This window comes from Oreochromis aureus, linkage group 22 (assembly GCF_013358895.1).
Source record: "Oreochromis aureus strain Israel breed Guangdong linkage group 22, ZZ_aureus, whole genome shotgun sequence".
NCBI lineage: Eukaryota > Metazoa > Chordata > Actinopteri > Cichliformes > Cichlidae > Oreochromis > Oreochromis aureus.
In genome coordinates this window covers 993,055-1,013,257 of record NC_052962.1, presented here as the reverse complement: position 1 = coordinate 1,013,257, position 20,203 = coordinate 993,055, and the positions used below count along the sequence as shown (strand labels likewise).

General features: G+C 44.2%; 1 protein-coding gene across 1 annotated transcript in view; it reads left to right on the top strand.

Moving 5' to 3' along the window:
• Positions 1-19,834, top strand: part of foxo6b (forkhead box O6 b) — a 38,694-nt gene extending 18,860 nt beyond the window's left edge. Inside the window, exon 2 of the mRNA XM_031727215.2 lies at positions 15,746-19,834. Coding sequence (XP_031583075.2) covers positions 15,746-17,443 — 1,698 coding nt within the window. The 3' untranslated portion in view covers positions 17,444-19,834. The remainder of the gene's footprint in view (positions 1-15,745) is intronic.
• Positions 19,835-20,203: the final 369 nt, after the last annotated feature.

Sequence of the window (20,203 nt, the reverse complement as noted above, 5' to 3'; positions counted from 1 at the left end):
ACGTCACAATGAATGCTGATGGTAAAGTTTTAATTTTCAGGATGTAGTATTGTGTGAGCATTTGTTTCAGTATTGCAGTATTTTGTTATGCACTGTCATGTGTGGATCATCAAACGTAACACACCACGTTTTAATGTTTAATGTGTGAATCATAATTATGGTTATCCTAGCACATAAATACTACTGAACAGTTCTGTCAGACAAAAAGGAGTTTGACTCCAGCTGAAACGGATTTATTTGACACACATGAACAAAAACATGTAATACACAGCTCCTCATAGTGTTTGATGTTCAGATGTTATCAATCTGACAGACAAATGTAAGGTGAATGAGACTGAATTTACTGATAATGCAAAATAATCTTAGCACTACTATAACCTTCAGATTTGTTTTAAATATCATTTTACACACATGCAGACTCATCTTCAAACTGTCCCACGTCAGTCTTACGTTCTGATTCCAGCCTCAGGTTTGAAACCTTCGTTATGACTTTAAACCCTGTTGCCTGGTGGATCCCAGCATTACATATATTATTATTCACATATTAACTAACCTGCGACGAGGCAAAAACACTTCACAGATTTCATAGTTTCTCAGTAAGATAATAACTGAATATCTTTGTGTTCTTTCATCAGTGTGTGCTCCAGCACTGACTCCGTATTCTCCTGCTGCTCTTACTCCTAATTTCTAATTGGCTCTGACTAATAATAAACAGTCATGCATATGGAAATCTGTTCAGAATAGCTCATTTGAATCAATTCAGTATAATTCACTCCCACAGGCTACCAGTGTGGCATCGATCAGCTCTGCAGCCAGTCCAGTGTATACATCACTGACTGCTTCATATTTGATTTTTTAATAATCTAAGCATGCTTGGCTCTCTACATCAGCGCCCTGCCGAGGGAGTTTCAATAAGGTGAGGAATGAGGTCAGTGAGCAAACCTGCGATGCTGTGTTACACCCGTGGGCTCCCCCTGGACCCGCCATGCACACAGCCCACAGTCCCCTGGCTGATGGCTCAGCCGGGGGGGTGGGGGGGGTTACACAAGGCTCCGCTAGGCCTGCCAGCTCTGGCACAGATTAGAGGGAGACTCGGACGGGTATTTCACCGCTTTACAGAATATCTGGGCGAGAAAGGAAGATGAGGGAGTTTCTCAGGTAGAGCAGAGACTTCAGTGTTCTTTCACTATGTTGTGTTTTAGCAGAATGAGCTTCCTTCTTTTATAACACATTTTAAAGTGTGTACGTCTGTAGCTAATGGCATTTAATAAAAACGTGTCAGTCAGCAATAAGCCCTGAATACAGTTTTTACTTTTTTCACTTTTAAAAAGCCGATATATGAATCCAGCAAAGTGACAGTGAAGGACTTTCCTTCAGTAAAAGACAAATCAAGTATAATCCACGTCGACACCACCCACAGTTTTACAAGTTGCCAAATATTGTAGGGGTGTAGAGTGGGGTCAGGTTGGAGCACATCCACCTAAGCTTCAAGGTCAGCAGAATGATTTATTGTTGCAACTTATAATCATTCTTATAATTATGATGTGCATTCTTGTCGTATCGAAAATACAATACAAAGGATTTAAAATATCATGTCACCTTTGACCTCTGACCTCTCCTTCAAGGTCAAACAGATAAAGGTGCTGTATAGAGCTATTTAAAATGAAAATAGATTTTCAGACTGACTGAATGTAAGTGTGGGATACGTTCTGAGTATAGCTGATTAATTTTATATGACTTTTGTTTTGTACATCACAGGAACAGGTTACGTTTTTAACTTTAACTAAATGTACCAGTTTGAACACGTGTACGGTGTCACAGTATTATTCTGTTGGAAAACAACATAAACTTAGCAAACACTTAAACTAATTTTACTAAACATCAAAACGAATGTTACACATGTACTGTAACATATAAATAAACACTCAAAATTATGTTAATAATTATGCTGTTAAAACCTGTTTGAACAGAGCAAATAACCAAAGCCTGCACGTTGTTTGTACTGCTCTATAAAAGAGCTTTAAAATAACAAAAATTAACCAAAAACCCAAAATGAATATGTACAAAACACAGAACTGTTAAAGTAAGTAATGCCCACAGAATGCTTTTTAGTTTTTACTGATTTATAACACATTAATAACTTTTTCCTGGTAAAATCATTTCTTTGTGTTGCAAACTTTTTTATGCAATTTTATTAAACAAATCACACACAAACACACGAACACTACAGTTGAAAAAAACAATCCAGTTCACCTCTTGAATATATATATTTTTTGTCCTTCAGACATACATCCAACTCCAGCCATGAATAAAAGGAAGCCTGGCTACAAACAACCCACTCTGGTTTTGTTTGAATTAACAGGATGGTTTCAAACTTTGTTAGCTGTGGTGGGAGCGCCGAGAACAGCGAAGCCAAATATCAGAGAAAACACTTGGAAACTTCAAGCCTCTAATGAAGTTTCTCGTCTGCACTTTGAAAGACTGAACGCTCCGCTTTACTCCACCCCTCAGTTACCAACTTGACCCCCCTCCTCCCTTCACTCACACACACACATGTGCAGATACTCAAAGACACACAAATAACACACATTGCAGCATCCCCATTAGCAATTCATGAGCGGCGTCTCATTAGACTTTAAGTTTTACCATAGGCCTCTGAAGTATATGGCTGGAGCAGTTATTAATATTTCATAGTCTCCCATGGAGGAACTAAAAACGAAGTCGACCCGCTTCCGCTACAAAGTGACTCGCGCGCCTCGTTTCTTCCTTTCTTTCCACTTCTCTTTCACCCCCTCTTTTCCCTGTTTGTTAGACCGTCTCTCTCTTCCCCTCTGCTTGCCGTTCGCTCCGCCGCCGTCGCTTTCTACCTTGCTCGCTTCCGATCCTTCTCTGCCACACAGACCTTAACTCAAACTGACTTAATTGGGCTGTCTTTGTTCTGGGAAATGTGGGCATACCTTCCCCTTCTCCCCAGCAGAGAGTGAAAAGAGAAGTCGAAAGTGAAGAGGAGGTGGGGAACGACAGATGAAGGGAGGGGAAACGATGTAGGATAAACCTGGGTCTACAAATAACCCATGCGCCCTGCTCGGGGTGAGGGGGACTCGGAGGTCGGGAGGTGGGGTGGGTAGGGGTGGGACAGAGATGTGTGTGTGTGTGTGCGTATCTGTGTGTGTGTGTGTGTGTGTGTGTGTGTAGACAAAGATGGGGAGGGGAGTCTCAAGGGTTCACGGGTTGTCTGTCAGACTGGCAGACAGGAGTTCTGCCCCCAAAACTAACCCATGCATGAATAAGTCAATAAAACTGTGTGTGTGTGTGTGTGTGTGTGTGTGTGTGTGTGTGTGTGTGTGGATTGGTGAGAGTCAGTAAAGGGAGGGAAGAGAAGAGAATGAGATGAGGATGATGAGGCTTCTGGTTTCCCAGCATCTGTGACAAAGAGACAGACGCCACACTGACAATGAGAAACAGGCTCAGTGAGGCTCGCACACTCAGAGAGAGAGAGGACAGTTACTGCATGTTTGTATGTTGTGTGGAAGTTTGTGGGAATATTCTCTGTTACACATGTGCAAGGATTCTGCAGCGCTCTCAAACGGAGACCAGAAACCAACCACTTACATTTTTTAATGCTTCTTTTTCCAAGACAAAATAAATAAATAAATAAATCAGTTGATTTTGCTCATAAAGAGCAGTCAAAGGTACATTTACTGTTTGTTGAACAAACTGTTTGCAAACCTCTTGCTAAGATTTGCTCACAGTTAGTGTTCAGTCTTTACAGCTTTTTCTTTAGAAGCTGACTTTGTCCCATTACTGTGATGGACTGGGACCTGTTCACGGTGTACCCCCCCCCCTCACACAAACTCAGCTCCGTTTTTGTCAAATTAACATATTTATCTAATTTGTTACATTTAAAAATGTAAACATGTCTCTTGGACATTTTTGTTGTTGCAGGTAGTTTCATGGAGTCCATCCTGGCAGGTTTGGTGTAATCTTGATGACAAAAAGTGAACCTGTTCAGGTTCTGAAGCTTCACACAGAAACGTCTCTTCCCTGATTTAAACCAGACTAACGTCCCGGACTGGTAGCACCACTCCAGGCTCTAGGTGTTAATATATGGTGGCTCCTGCAGTTCTAGTTCCCCTGGCACGCATGTATTCTTCAAAGTGACAAACCAGTCCTGCGCAATGAAAAGAATGATTTAATAAGAAAAAGAAAAGAGATGTGCTGGCGGGAGAGGGAGGAGGGGGAGAGAGAAACAGAGGATGGAAACAATTCAGTGTCCTTGAAAACCAATAAGGCTAATTTGAATTTGAGACTGAGGACTTCTTCTCTCGTCTTTCACCTCGTACGACCTCCTCGTCGCCCTTTTCCTGCATTCCCCAATCAGTTTAATCTCTCTCTGCTCATCCCTCACAGATGCTCTCCCTCTCCTTTCTCCATCCCTCCCATCCGTCGTTCGTTACGGCACACTCTCACCAAAGCAGATTTTCGCCTGATGGATAGGCTCTGTGGATGTTTGTGCAAAAGCTCTGTCAGATCTTCGTGTAGTGAAAGCCGGGAGGCGGGCAGTTCACCTGGGGACATGTGTGACATTAAGAGGTGGAAGCTGAAGGAAGCACTGCAAAGTGTCATTGTGTTGTCGTTCTCAGTGCTTAGATCGAGGTGTGTTTTAGCCACACAGCGACCTGTTAGCCATGGGAACACTGCTGCATCCACATTGCCCCCCAGGCTCTCCCTCCTTCTCTTCCCATCAGTTTTTCCCTCTGCATTATTGCAACAGTCTCTTTGGTTCTCCAACATGTGTGCAGCCTCACAGGCATCTTTACAAGTCCTCCTCTCTCACATCTTCACCATAACCCCCTCCAGCCTTTCTCTTCACTCCATTCTGCCCTCACTTTTTCTTCCCCGTCTCTCTTTCTCTCTCTGTCTACGATGGTCAAGTCTCATGGGTAGAAGACAGTTGGCAGGATGCGAGCTTGCTGCCATGGAAACAGGAACCCTCCCTCTCCCTCAGGTCTCCTTAGCAACTAGTAGCTTGGCATTGTAGTAATGAGCCGTCCCAGCATGCCATGCTTGCGAAGCGCGAGATGTGTGTGGGTTTGTGTGTGCGCGTGTTGGTGTGGCTTTGTGTTTGCAAGGGTGAGATTCACGCAGTCAGAGTGCTGTGATGTCAACTGATAAAGCAGAATGACAACTTTTGTAAAGTCTGACAATACGTTCATCGTCTTTCCCCGCGTCTCTTCAATTTTCTGCCACGAAGGAGAAATGAATAACCTTGATCTGGTTATTCTTTCAGTCAACACATGTCCCACATGTTTTAGTGTGATTTTTTCCCCCTTTAAAATTGAAATATTTCCACAGAGTGTGTCTGACAGGAGACGTGCTCACTGGAGAGTGTGACAGTGTGAACTGGAAAATGGTTATCTGGGAGAAAATGATCAGGTCTTATCTGGTGGGTTTGAATCTGTATGTAAAGGAATAACTGAATCAAACTCTACTGTCAGGTACTTATCACTACTCTTTATTATATATATATATTTATTTTATTATTTATTGTTATTATATAGAATAATGGAGTTATTACAATTCATGCAAATGTACTCACTAAGGAATCAGCATGTACACATCTACATGATCATATTGGCTGTTTGCTGATGTGAAAAGAAGCAGAATATTTCATACTTCAGTCATATAATAATACTCCATGAACACATGCATGACTACAATATGGATCTTTTCATTGTTTCATTCTTCTGTTCTCACTAACTGTTTGGTTAGCTTTCAGCTACTGGAAGGTTTAAAAAACAACAAACAAACTGCAGTTTTTAGGTCACTAGACCAGCAGCACAGAAGCAACAAACCGCTAACTTATGGTGAAGGGGCGGGATTAAATAAGCATTCCTTTTCAATATGTAGCTGAATCAGAACAGGTGAAGTCATATTGAAATGTTCTTTGCTAATTGAACTTTGTGTATTGTTTACATGAAATAAATTAACACACAAACAACAAACATGTTGTACGTCACAGGAGGCTGTATAATGCTTCATGTTAAATGTAACTATAAATGCACGAGTTTCCCTGTGGCTGGAGGAAAGTGTCAGAATAACTCCACTGTTGTGTGCACTCATTGATCCAGCCTGTATTAAAGTATGAACATCGGCCTGTTTACTGATGATGCAGTGGAGCACTGCTGGGACTGAACTGAGTGTGTGATTTCAGGTGATTTGGTCTCGTAGTGTCATCACTGTTACAAAGCTGTTATTTACAGTCTAATTCTAATTTATTTGTTGATCAGGTACACATAACAATTTTTCTTAGCTATTTTCTCTCTCACCTCGCCTGCTGATGTGGACAGGCCTTCTCATGTACAGAAAGCCCAGACTGCACATAAAGGATGGTTCTCGATATAATGCTCGGGGCTTACGGACATCACCGGAGTTTAAACTCTTACACCGTCTCATACCAGAGTACTATATTTATTTGTTACACTTGTTGTTTTATAAAGAGATATCTTTATACAGCACAACTGCTTCTGGATGCACTAACACTGTTACCGGGACTCGTACGTCATTGTCAAGTGTAATATAATAAAGCTAACATCAACACACATCTGACTGAATAGGAAGAAGTGCAACAAAATGGCAACTGGCCGTTATCATGGAGCTGGTGATGTTGGTGAAGCAGTAAATGTTGTGTTATACTTGATTCAAGCAGCAGTTTGGGAGCAAAGGTTCTTGGGCTCTGAATATTCAACGACACCTTCGTTTTTTCAAAGAAATAATGAATATTCAGTATAAAATATTTAATACTCATGGTCACGATTAAGTGGCTTTTCAGTGGCACTTTGGATTGAATCAAACTAACCTGTAATTGAACTGTACGTCTCCAAAGCTCATCACCTCTTCTTCATGAGTTTGTTATTCAAGGCTACAAAGTTGTCTTTTCCACACTATTCTGGATGAAAGGCTGTGAAAGCGTGTCCTCCATCTTTGTTTCTTCAAGTCAATCTAGCCTTTTTCTCACTTAGCCTGCCGGTGTATCAGCATGGATCAGTTCATGTGCTGAGTGCTGAGATGAGCGCTGCTCTCCTGAGACCTGATTGCAGGTGTGATCAGTCCTGTTTATCAGCTCCTCCTTTGACTCTCGTAGGCGTCACGATGTTACACCTGGTGTGTGAAAGCTCTCGGGGGGAGGAGTCAGCGGTTTAGGTGATGTGCTCTTGTTACTATGATGTGGGGCATTTTCATTGTTTGTATCATTTTTTCCTCATTTTTGTCACAAGCAAAACTCCATGAAATCTGCAAGGTAATGTAACTTTAGGATAATGAAACCAGAAAAGGATTCAATCACATGTATTTGACACTTTGCAAGTGATTCCCCCAAAATACAAACATTTAAAAAGTGATCAGTATAAACATGTAAATGCTGCAGAGGTGAGATAGCTTTCCTTAAACGACATCTAAACTATCAAAATAAGAGCATTTTAGAGCAGAAAGATTACTCCTACAGTGCTTTATTTAAATGTAAGTAGCAGAACATGCTGGTTTTGCTCTCTGTGATGTAAGGACGGCCAACAGGAAGTCCATCAGTCTTTACAGAGCTGGCTCTGGCCCATGGACTGGGCATCTCTGGCACGCAGGGAGGATTTTCTGATCCCCTGCCCCGCTTTCAGATGCTCGTTAATCTGCCTGCTCTATTTTTATCTGCCCTCTCCCCTCGCCCCCGGGCTCTCCGCCTTCACTTGGCTCCTTATGTCCTTCTGCAGAGGGAGCGCCTCGGCAGGCCGGCAGCTCCAATTAGAGGCCTCTTCGCTGGGAATTGGGCTTGCTGTCCGCCCCCAGTCCCTCAGGCTCTTTTCTTGTCTACCTTTTCTCAGGTTGGTCCCTTCTCTCCCAGTATACCCCACCCCCTACCGGACCCCTCTAGAGCTTGTGGAGCTCCACAGGGAGTGAGGGGGAGTGAAAGGCCTTCTGTCGCCCGAGGACTGGCTCTAGTCCCTCGGCTGCACTTTGAGAAGAAGCTAACTGGTGCACCTTTCAGGAGGCAGTCTCAGCACAACTGCAGGACACACTAACTCTGATCCAATTGTCACAGCCACAACAGGAACATCTGAAAGTGCTGCTAGCAATGTAAACACAGTAATGCATCCTGAGCACCTAAAGAGGGGGATTCTTGTTTGATGAGCTGCTCACATCGTGACCCAAAGAACATGCCAGATGAGACAGACGTATAAATGAAGCCAAAGCTTGCTTTGTTTCAAGCTCCTGTATTAAAACCTTTCTTAATTGTTTGGTTTGGTTTGCACCAAAAATGTTGTCTACTTTAAACGAGGTGGTTCTTTATGCTACCCTTCAATGATCTCCAATGTGGTGCCGTGTTTCTCATGCACTAATCTGCATTCTAGCTCATTGCTCTGTGCTGCTTGTACACAACTACGCGTTGTCTTAAACGTTAAAGTTACACTGGTTTCTCTGACCTATTATTTTCCTGCAGTCAAGAAAAGAGAGAGAAGAATGGCATCTCTTTCACCAGCTTAGCTCCCACCCAAACTCAGCTTGCTCACACCTTCTCCAACCCCATTAATCCCTCAGCCTCCCACTTCTTTATTTCCCTTCAAAGAGACAAGCACAGCCCGTGACATCAGTCACAGGAAGTGAATCTTTAGCGTTGACTAATTTCCATCGATTGCCTCCAGACAGGCTTAGCACACAAGACCCATTCCTACACAGATCCTGGCTGCTCTCATTTAAGTCTCCCCGCCTGCAGAAAACGCTTCACAATGAACGCAGTCAGTGCTTTTATCTTCTCCCCCACTCCTGCTTATTATCAAATAAATGCGCGGCATAGAGAGATACCCATTGACAGGACCGTGCATAATGACTCCTGGCTGTGTGAAATGGATTAATAAATAATGGTTGAGCAAACGGCTTTGCCTAGTCCCGCTACTTTTCAACACGGCGCGTAGAACAATCCACTGCTGGACCACATCTAATGGGACACTGCATGAAATGTAAAATGCAACAGTCTGCTTCAATGCGCTGTGGAATGCATTATAAATTAGAGGTGGGCTTCTTAAAACGTGTGGACTATCAAATCCACTGCATGACATTCTGTTGAATCCTCTTCAAGAGGCGTTCTGTCCTGCGAGGACGGAGAGGTAAAACGTCCAGGAGCTGGACTCGCCCGTGTTCCCTCGTCTCGCTGCAGCTGACGGTAAATCAGTTTCCTCTTTGCTGTCACGCGTACACCTACTGAAAGTCACACGGTCAAGCCTGCAAACACCAAAGGCCTCCTTGTCTTTAACAAAGCATCCGTCCCCTGTCAGTGACACATTGCTTCATTAACACTCTTGGCTTTGGGAATATTGACAGCTTTTCAAAATGGCAGAGAGTAAAAGTGCTCGCGCTGCCTATTCTGCACCAACGGGGCTTAAAAGAGACCAACCTGAGGCTGCCACTGTACCCGTGTGCCAAAGTAATAAGTCTGTCTGAGACACGGGGTGAAAAGGTCTCAATCTCCTTAACGCTAGATTAAGGAGCAGCTTGATCAAGGCGTCTTAAGTGCTTCATTATGGAATCAGGATCAATAGCCACTAAGACGAATTGAGCTAGGAGCTTCGGTAGGTAGAGATGATTGAATAGAGGCTAATGACTTCTCAGAAGCCTTTTATAGCAGAGGAATGGCTCATACTGTATGTGCTGCCTGTGGTACTTGTGTTTGTTTAAATCACACGGCTCATGTTTCAGTAGCACGCGAATAACCAGCACGGACTTTTATTAGCAGGGAGACGCTAACGTGGGCTCTGGAGAAAAACATGTTTTCTACCAGGAGCAGCGACAAATAGCACGGGGTCAATCCGGATGTATTTGGAAGACCCGCGAAAACCTGTGCTTGTTTTTCTCGACTCCCAGTAACCGTCTGACCAATTATGTCTACCAATGGTGTGCCCACCCTCAGTCGCCATGATCCGACCAATCCCCACCCTGTCTCTGTGGTTTCAGGGTGAAACCCAGCTGAGGAGTGCCCAGAATTAACCAGGATTAGCCTTGGATTGTTAGGGATTACTCAGGCTGGAGAGGGATTAAGTTTGATTGCCAGTTTAGAGTGGGGTGGGTGGGGGCGGCTTGTGCGAGTCTGTGCCCACGCACGGCGAGGCGAACGAGTTGTGAAACACCGTACGTATGGTAGTGTTTACATGTGTGGCATCTAATGTTGTTGTTGATTTGGCCGAGCTCAATTTATAGCACCTTTACAAAACGCAGCAGCGCTTCGCAGAGAGGACAAACGAAGAAAAGGACGACACAAGAGCAGAAAACGAGAAGAGGAAAAATAAAGAAATTACAGTAGACTGAAGATAATAATAACAATTGTAGCCAGATAATGAAATAACAGGCCCTGGGGAGCAGACATGTAAAAGGTTTCCCTCGCTCCAACTTATGAGCAAGACCGAGTGAGAAAAGAGACACAAATCGGCTGCGTGTCTTACAGATGTATTGCATCACTTTGCTTCTCATTTTGCTCTCTTCTGTTCTTCTGGCATCTTTTCCTGACTTTCTTGGACCATATTAACACGTTTTTATGTTAAGTTTCATTTAAAACAATATATATAAAATATAAAGATCCAATAGAAAGGTGGAGAGTCTGTCCACATCACCAGCTTTTTTACTTTACAAATCAGAACTGTAAATTAGGGACAGCTTTGTCTCTGACGGCTGTTCATCATCAAAAACAATGCAGTTTATTGATGGAGTCTCCATCCATTTGAATGTCAGTAATGCTGAGAGGCCTCACTTAATGTGCCACAAAACCACAAATGCTGGTGGGATGGCTTTTAATAACAGATCTAAAGCACGGACAGAGCTAAAGTGCAAAGAGATGTTTAAATATGTGGAAACTGTGTTTGTTCTTTGCGTGCTGGTACTTTCTGTTCCACAGAGCTAACATACAAGGCTTTTCTCTATATGCACGTATAGCTTCATTGATAGAAATATTAGAAAGGCAACATGAGGGAAAAGAGCAGAATGGGTTGAGTCATTTGCGTTGCTACGCAACACAAACTGGATAATTTGCAATACATGTAATTAGTGTTAGCTAGCTCACCCAGAATGAAAAAGGACAAGGGGGTTGAAAATAATAATAATCAAGAAAATTAGCCATTGCTCTGTTATTGCTTTTCTGAAAGGGAGTATGTCGGCATGCAGCTGAAGAGGACGCATGCTTTCTAAGCATTCAAAATGCTATTTGCAGGAAAAAAATGCAGGTGCAGAGCAGACAAAACAGCAGCAGGATGACATGACCTACTGCAGTCTGAGAGCATCATCTGATGTATTGCACTAGACTTAAACAGACTGCAGGGATGACATCGTCTGCATGCTCACTGCGAAAGTTACAGTTTGATTTGTTCAGAATGGGATGCACTGATCAGCCTGTTTAAACAGATGTATAATGTCCTCTGTAGGTCAGCTTTTGATGAACGATGCTACTGTTGCATTATGGGAAACGCACTGTAAAAGCTTGGTTTGCACTGTGAAGCAAAGGTAGGCCATATTAGTTTCTTCTGCTTCAGCTCTGTCTGTCGTTTATAATCGTCCCGTCTTAAATACAACAGTCACAGAAATCATAGGCGAGACTTTTCAAAACACTAATGGAAACAAGTCTGATGCAGCGTCTCTCACTAACATATCTCTGTCCTCCGATCTGTAGCACATGTTCCCCTCATGTTAATGTTTTCACTTTGAAATGCTGCGTGTGTGAAGTTTGAACTAAGATTTTTTCCGATTCTATTTGATATCTTTTCTGTAATTTAATCTCACAGAGAGAAATATGAGTACTTGTCCTTCCAGTGTCCTAGTTTGGAACTGTAGCCCGGTGTGTTTTTAAGGGGGAAACAACAGGAAATCTGTGTAAGCACAGATTTGTGTGTCTATGGACCATTAGCTAACAACTGGACTGACTATTCCCTGACTCAGTGAAAGAAGTGCCAGGGTCAGACTCACTCAGTATTTACGTATAATATACAGCTGTGAAGTTGGATACAGTGCAGTGGATTCCCTGTAGAGGAGCAGGGTGGATATGAGGACAGATTCAGTTATTGTTCTCTCTCAGCAGTCCATCTCCGTCAGCATTAGCAGAAAGGCAGAGACAGAGAGCAAAGGGAGCGGGCTCCTCCACGTCAGATCAGTCTTATTGGCAGCTTAATATAAACACAGCTATGGCCTACATAAGCCTGGGAATCTATTTTTACTTATTTTTTATTCTAGCCAAAGGCTACGCTTGAGGATTTCACTCCAGCTATATAGCTGTGATTACCATTATAACCTGCAGACTGTCCAAAGTCCCAGTGTAGTGTGGTCAAAGACATTTTCTGACATTAAACACGTTGGACAGCTACTCCCACAGAGACAGAAGCCTTTGGAGTCAAGTAGTTTCAGTACTTTTTTTGTTGAAGGAGAGGTGTTATAGTCTCTTGGACCCACTGTAGCCAAAGTGATTGTTGGGTTTGTCTCTGTATGTATTACCGTAGGGTCTGCCTTACAATACAAAGCGCCTTGAGGAGATTTGGTGCTGTATAAATAAAGTTAAATTAAATTGACACCATGCTAAAAAACAAATTGTTCTGATTTGTGGGATGAGACCATCCTTTTATGAAGATAGTTTCTATTAAAACTTTATAAAGATTAAAGGGAAATTCACCTTTACCTGCAAAATGCTGCTGAGAAAAGTCCTTCAGTTACTTAGCTCACACTGATTTAAACATAAATACCTGTCAGTGCCGCACGTTTCAACAGCGTAACAGACTGCAGACTCCAGAGTGATGATACGGCTGAATTATCACCTTACCATTAGACCACCGCTGCACATTAGGGGAAATAATTTACAGGACAGCATTAGTTTTAGCTCAGTGCAACTAATACACTGATGATTGAATATCAAAAAAATGAGTTTTGTTTCAAAAGGTCAACATGATACTTTATTATCTATTATCCTGTGTGCAATTATTGATGAACTGAACATACACACTTCTTTATTTGAGGTTTCATTTGATGAATTACACAAAAAAGTCTCAAGTCTAAACTTGAAAATGCAGGCAGTGTGGTGCAGTGGAAGAAGCTCAAGTAAGTTTAAATAAGTCTTAATTTCAGGATAATTCATTTGAGTCTTTGTGCAGTTATTGTTTCAGAACGGCTGACAATCAGGAATCATTATATTTAAGCAGCCACATGAAGATACACATTATAAAAGCAGGGACAGCAACAGCAGTCTGCTGTTGTAGCATAATTGTTGCTCTTATAGGTGTACAGAAGCCCCTCCCCCCACCACACACACACACGCACACGCACACACACGCACACACGCACACACACACACACACACACACACACACACACACACACACACGCACACGCACACGCACACACACGCACACGCACGCACACACACACACACACACACACACACACACACACACACACACACACACACACACACACACACACACACACACACGCACACGCTAATCACAGCTTGGTACAGGTAGTGAGGCGTTGGGACTACTAGTGATTGAGCCTCCCTGGTGGATTGGAGCAGGAATCTGACAGACTCAGATAAAAGGCTGTTTGGAGTTGCCTGCAGCATCAAACAGCATCAGCCTCCTCCCCCCACTTCTCCTCCTTACCATCACCTCCCCTCTCTTCACTACGCCTCTTTTGGTTTACTCTGTTGCCATGGCTACGCTCAGCCGGAGCCGTCACGTTGGAGAGGAACCTGTCAGGGTGCCGCTCTCAGATCACCTGATGCGGGTCGCCTCCACTGGTGGCCTCTTTCACATGGTGTCATCGTTCAATTTGGCTTTGATTAAGTCTGCTCTCCATAGCGAGCTGCAGCGCAGGAGTGCAGTCGCTCTATTTCTTTGGTAAATGTTGAGCTTGTGCAATTTTGTTGACCTGGTGTTTTGGAGAGGACACTTTGAAACAGCAGGAAAAAGCCATAAATACAGCTCTCGTAGCCAATTTCCACATCTGTGAAGAGAGTCTAGTCAAGGCAGCGTGATTTGAGTGGAGAATAGGTAAACATTACCTGTTAGGAGTCACACCGTGGGGCTGGGTGGGCTCTTCTGCATGAATGAAAACAGCAGTAGGTGGGATACAAGACTGATCCCAAACCCACATAAATTCTTCCTGTAAACATTTTGTGAGAAACCCATTACCTGCACCTCTGGATGCTTGCTTTTCATAATGTGCTGTCCAATTTGCAGCCAGTTAACTCTGTGTGTGTGTGTGTGTGTGTGTGTGTGTGTGTGTGAGTGAGAGGGATACATATGCTGATTCTATAGACAGCACTGAAATATTTAACAGGGGTTTGCACCTTAGGTTTGTTTCTGGTTGATATTTGCATGTATGAATAAATGACTGAATGGATGAATGACAGAGGAGAGGTGGTAGCTGAAGTTTTGCGAGATGATGGGAGGACAGATAGAGAGAGAATAAGAGAGAGAGCGAAAATGAGCAATGTCGGGATCTAGAGAGGCTGGGACACAGATAGGGAGATGAATGGGGCTGAGAGCAGGAAAATTGGACAGGGGACGGGGAGTGAATGAAGATAGAGAATGGCTCGAGATATCAGGAGACAGAGATTGTGAGCTATGTGCAGGTAATAAACAAGGCAGAAATAGATAGATATCTCCAGAGAGGAAAAAGAAAAGTGTGTGATTGCGGGCATTGGGGTAGATGTTTGGAGGAATTGTTGCTCCCAAAAGACCAAAAAACCAAAGGGAAGAAAGAGAGGGCAGAATGGCGAGGAAAACTGGAAAGAGTGTGAATAATGACACAAGCCGGAAAGATTTGGATGAACATGCTGTACTTAGCCTAACTTGGCCAGCTGAGATGATGTGTATCCCTGCTAAGCTCTCCTTCAGGCAGGCTTAGATCTCATCAACTCACTCCAGGTTGGCACCAGTTTCAAATGCTGCTGCAGAGCTCTGGATTAACTATACAGCCGTCACTCAGACACTTAAACAGGGGTCTGGAGAGGCTTATCACATACTCCCCCCCACCACCCCACAGCGCTCCACACCCACCCACAGTCGCTACATCCGTCTCCATTTCAAAGCGACTTACAGAAGGACTTCATTATAAAGCTATCTGCCGTGGTCACCTACGGTCGTGCTAATTGTGCCATGATTTTTAAAAGAGGTCAGATGAGCACGTCCCTCCCGTCCTCCCATTTACTTCCACTGTAACTTATTCCAGGCCTCTGTAGTAGTGCTTCTTTTTTTATTCTGGTGCTCTTCCACAGCTTCTCGTGCCAAATCCCCCTCCTCCCCCCTCTTCTTCTCTGGCTGGATCTCAGGCTTTCATATTTGGAGGCCCTGCAATCGATATGGGCTGTCTGTGATTGGGTTGCCTTGTGTGATTCATTTCTGTAACCTTGGTGATGGTTTGATGTAGAGGCTGCACCCATGTCCATATTATGACTCACTGAGCGCGTGTGGAGAGGAGAGGCAGGTCAAGGGAGATATTGATTGGCCCTTCACTTTCCCTGCCCTCTTTGCTCACCCCTCCATCTGCTTTTTCTTTATCCATCTTTTCTTGCACTTGCAGTGCTGCCTCCATAGTTTAGCCATAATTCGAAATGACTTTGTTTTCTCAAGAAATGATTATTTAACCCTAAATGTTCCCTCGGGTGTTAACATTTATCAATTTTCTTCTCTCTCTGTCTCTTCCTTTCTCCTATTTTTCTTTCTTGTTGCAGAATTCTATCAGGCACAATCTGTCGCTGCACAGTCGCTTCATCCGGGTGCAAAATGAAGGGACGGGGAAGAGTTCCTGGTGGATGCTCAACCCAGAAGGCGGGAAGATGGGAAAGGGACCAAGGCGACGTGCATCTATAGACAATGGCACTCGCTACCTGAAGACGAAGGGTCGCATCAGCCGGAAGAGAGCAGGGGCCATGGGGCTCCAACGAGGACAAGGTCAGGGAGCTGGACCAGCGATGCAAGGCTCCCCAGAGCACGGCAGTCCAGCGGCGAAAGGAGGTGTGGGCATAGGTGGAGAGGAGTATGATACTTGGACAGACCTCCATTCCCGCACGTCATCTTCTGGCTCCACATTGAGCGGCTGCCTATCTCCAATCCTAGCTGAGGCTGAGGCTGATGAACCAGAGGAGGGTGGACTTTCCAGTTCAGCTTCCCCAAGAATATACCCAAGCCCCACTAGCACGCGTTCCCCAGCCTTGGGCACTGGAGGCCACTGTCCCACGGTGGAGTTGCCTCAGCTGACTGACCTGACTGGGGCTATCAGTCTAGATGAGAGTGGCTACCCCCAGCCACCACAAATTAAATGCAATGGTTATCCCTATGTGCCTGGACCCAAGGCAGAGGGCTCCTATTGTGCGCCAATGTATGGACAGCCTTCTATGGGCATGCTACGCCACCACACTCCCATGGAGACCATCCAGGAGAACAAGCCAGTCAGCTTCCAGCGCCCAGTGAGGGGCTATTCAGAGAACAATGCCCTGCAGAGTTTACTCACTGGAGGTCCTCGATATTGCAACAAAGACACAGTCCTGAGCCAAGGACGGGAACCACACACATTAATGACACAGGGAACCAATGGCATTCACAGCCAGCACAACCACAATCAGAATCGCAGCCACAATCAGAACCACAGCCAAGAGCATGCTCGCAATGCAAGTCTACACAATGACCATGACCAGAACACAACTCACCATCAGAACCACAATCAGGGTCACAAACACCAAGCCTGCCTCGACTACGCACACAGTCACAAGCCACACCCGGCTCACGACTACGGTTCGAGTCATGATCACAATCACGGTAAAGTAAATCCTAGCCATGATCACAACCCTCACTCCACGCAGAGTCACATGCACAACCACAATCCCCACAACCCTCATAACCCTATGCATAGCGGGCCTCACCATCAGGCTCTTTCCCCAAGAGTGAGCACTGACATCCTGCAGCCCTACAGTCTCAAGACCTCTAACCACTATGGACCCCGTCCCCACCTCCCAACATCCACTTCCCTGCCCCCGAACCCTGCCGGCGTCATGGATGTTCCCCAGGACCCCTGCCGCCTGGCATGCGCACCTCACCCTCGTCACCAGCCTTACCCTGGAGCTCACCATCAGGGTATGACTGACTCCTGGCACGGGTTCTACCCCAACAGTCACCAGTCAGGGAATGCTGGTTACCAACCTCAAAACTCCCAGAGTAGAATGGCTGCTGACTTGGAGATGGAGAATGTCCCTAATAGTCTAGACTGTGATGTGGACTCTATCCTGCTCAATGATTTTATGGATACAGAAAACATGGACTTCAACTTTGACGGTTCTCTATCCCAGGGAGTGGGGATGGGGATGGGCATGAGTCTAGGGGCTTTTGCATGCCCCCCACCTTCACACAGCAACCAGAGCTGGGTGCCAGGGTGAACTTACGCCCAGGGGTACATACAGACTCGTGACCAGAAAGCTCATTCCCTGGGCTGGGCTGCTGTTTGGCTGTAGCCTTGGACTGACTGACTGACTGTGATTCTGTATCATCATTTTGTTTTCTGAGGACTCCTCACACTCCGATGTTGTGCTCTTTCTCTTACTTAAAAGCCTTCCGTCTCCATATTGAACCTGCCCCCAGTTAGCACAGTGCTAAAGCAACCCTTTCATTTTTTAAAATATATTTTTATTCTCTATTCCCAAGCTCATTCTGCCTGTCCCTAAGCTTCCAAGCACTTTATATCCATCTCTACATACAACTGCAGTAACACAGAGACCAGGCAAAGTCATGTTGTGTGTTGGCTTAACTTTAATTAATGCAATCCACTTTACAGTATTAAAGGAGGCGTTGTTCTTGACTTGAGAACATGATCAAACAGCTGCATAAATGTCTTCAGTGTGGAGGTGCTCTCAAACTGGGGGTTAAAAGTCAAGGGAAGGCTTTGAAGTTTAAAGAAAAAAGGTTTTTAGAAGAAGAGGGAATTTGCAGGTATAGAAAAGGGAAGTCCAGGGTGATTGTGACTCGTCTTCTCCAGGTGGACAACTGTGTTTCGTTTCAGGCTCGGCACAGGAGGACAGGCGTCCATTAGGCAACGCTCAGCACTGAAATGCAACGTCCCTTCTTTAATCTCCAAAGTAATGCCAGAGTGATGCATCACTATTGCAAATCTAATGCGCCACTCTGTAGTTTTTCAACCTCCCCCTCTCTCTTCAACTCTGGACACATTGGCTTAATGTGTTTTGGCAAAAGTGATGATTAAACTCACTCTGCACTAAATGGGGGAGGGATTGAAATGGGTGATTTTTGAGGGTGGGGGTGGGGTGGCATTGAGGGGAGATGATAGGAGAGAAGAAATGCAAATATTCCCTCTGTGTCTCTTCCTCTCCATTTAGTGGATTTATGTAGCTTTCCCCATAATGAAATAAGCAACGATCACGGCCTGCTGTGCATCCTGAGGGGCTCTCTGATTGGCCTGTGCCTCATCGCCTCGGCGTGGCACCTTCACCGACTGACCCGAGAATAGCTTAGCGAGCAAGTGTGGTCAGGCCGGCATGTTGATGGAGCTGCTGTCCTCAGACCCCAGGTAACCTTGTGTAATTCACTAACACCCAGGTTCAAGCCCACTATGTGCTTTTACTCCTGTGAATTGCTCACTGATGAACACCGTCAGCAGATTACTATTTGGTGCTATCTCTTCTTCCCAGGCTCCCTCCTATCGCGCCGCCCCAACCCGAGGTTACTCGGAGGGTAAACAAGAGTAATTAACCGCCAAACAAGATGGATGATTTATGCAAGTGTGTGTATTCGCTCATTGGCACAAAGTCATAATTCTCTCCACCTCCCACAAAGCACAAGCAGGGCGTATTTTGAGAGGTGGTACCCAGCGACGAGGTAGAGCGGCTGGGAAGCGGTATGCTCGTAATGTCCTTCAAGAATCCCCTTTACAAGACTCCCCGCCCCATCCTGGCCATAGCTTTACTTTGCTGTTGTCTTTTCTTGTGCTTGTTCTGTGATCGTGCAGTTGTCTGTCCTGTTTCGGTACAACGTGGATAGGAGCTTTTGTGTGCATTTTATTTTCTTTGTTCACAGTGGGGAAAACAGGCAAAGGGTGGCAATTGCCAGCCCTCGTTCTGGCAACTGTCCCCTTGAAGATAGAGAGAATAGGGACAAGAGAGGGAAGGAAGGCAGACGGATATCAAGAGATGCTAAGAGGGAGGAAAAGAGCTGAATGAGAAGGTAGGATCTCTAAGACTGTAAGAGATTTGCCAGCTTGGAATTGGCTGTTTCAATCAGGCCAAATGTCAAGTGCTGCTCAGCTAGCTCCAGCGAGCTTTGACCAGAAAGCCACTTCTCCCTCGTGATCAAGGACAATGACGGGTATTTCCATGCACAATTCTTTTGATTTTTTCATTCCTTTTCATGAGTTAAGATAGCCCATTGTTGTAATTCAACTGTAATTTGTTCTCTGGCCTGTGTGCAATTGTGTCAAGCTTCTCGTGGGTGTGCGAGCGTGTATCACAGTGATGTACAAGAACTGATTAAGGGAATATTATTGAGAAATAACTTGCCCTGGTATTGTCTATGCCTGGCTGAGTGCACCAGATAATATATACAGTTTATATTTATTGGTTAGGGAGCTGGGTCTACGGAGGACCAGACCCCTCACTTCTCTGTTTCCTTGATAACAAAGAAGTAGAAAGCTATTTCAGTTTGACGACATTTCATTATGTACATAATCTATATTGACAAAATTGTATTATAATTTTTTTTGCAAATATCAATTTCTTTTCTAAAATGATGTATCTGCTCTTCTGGTGACTGTAAAATAAAAAAACAAATACAAACAAAACCTTTTTGTTTTTTTGCCTCTGTGATTCGATTGGACTGTAGTTTTACATATTTTGTTCTAGTTTGTGTTCATGCTTTTCCAAGATTATGACAATAAAATATAAAGTCATATAAGATCAAGGGTAATTCACTGGCTGAAGATTGTTGATGATGCCAACAGAACTCATATAGGAAAATCAAATTTCAGTGACTAACTGTGAATATTAACAATATTAATACTAATAATGTAATATTAATATTATCAAGTCAACAAATAATTATGCAAAGATAACAAAAAATATAATATGCTATAAATAATACAGTATTTTTGAGGTTTTTCTAGGTGATCATTTTGTTTTCAATAAAACGAG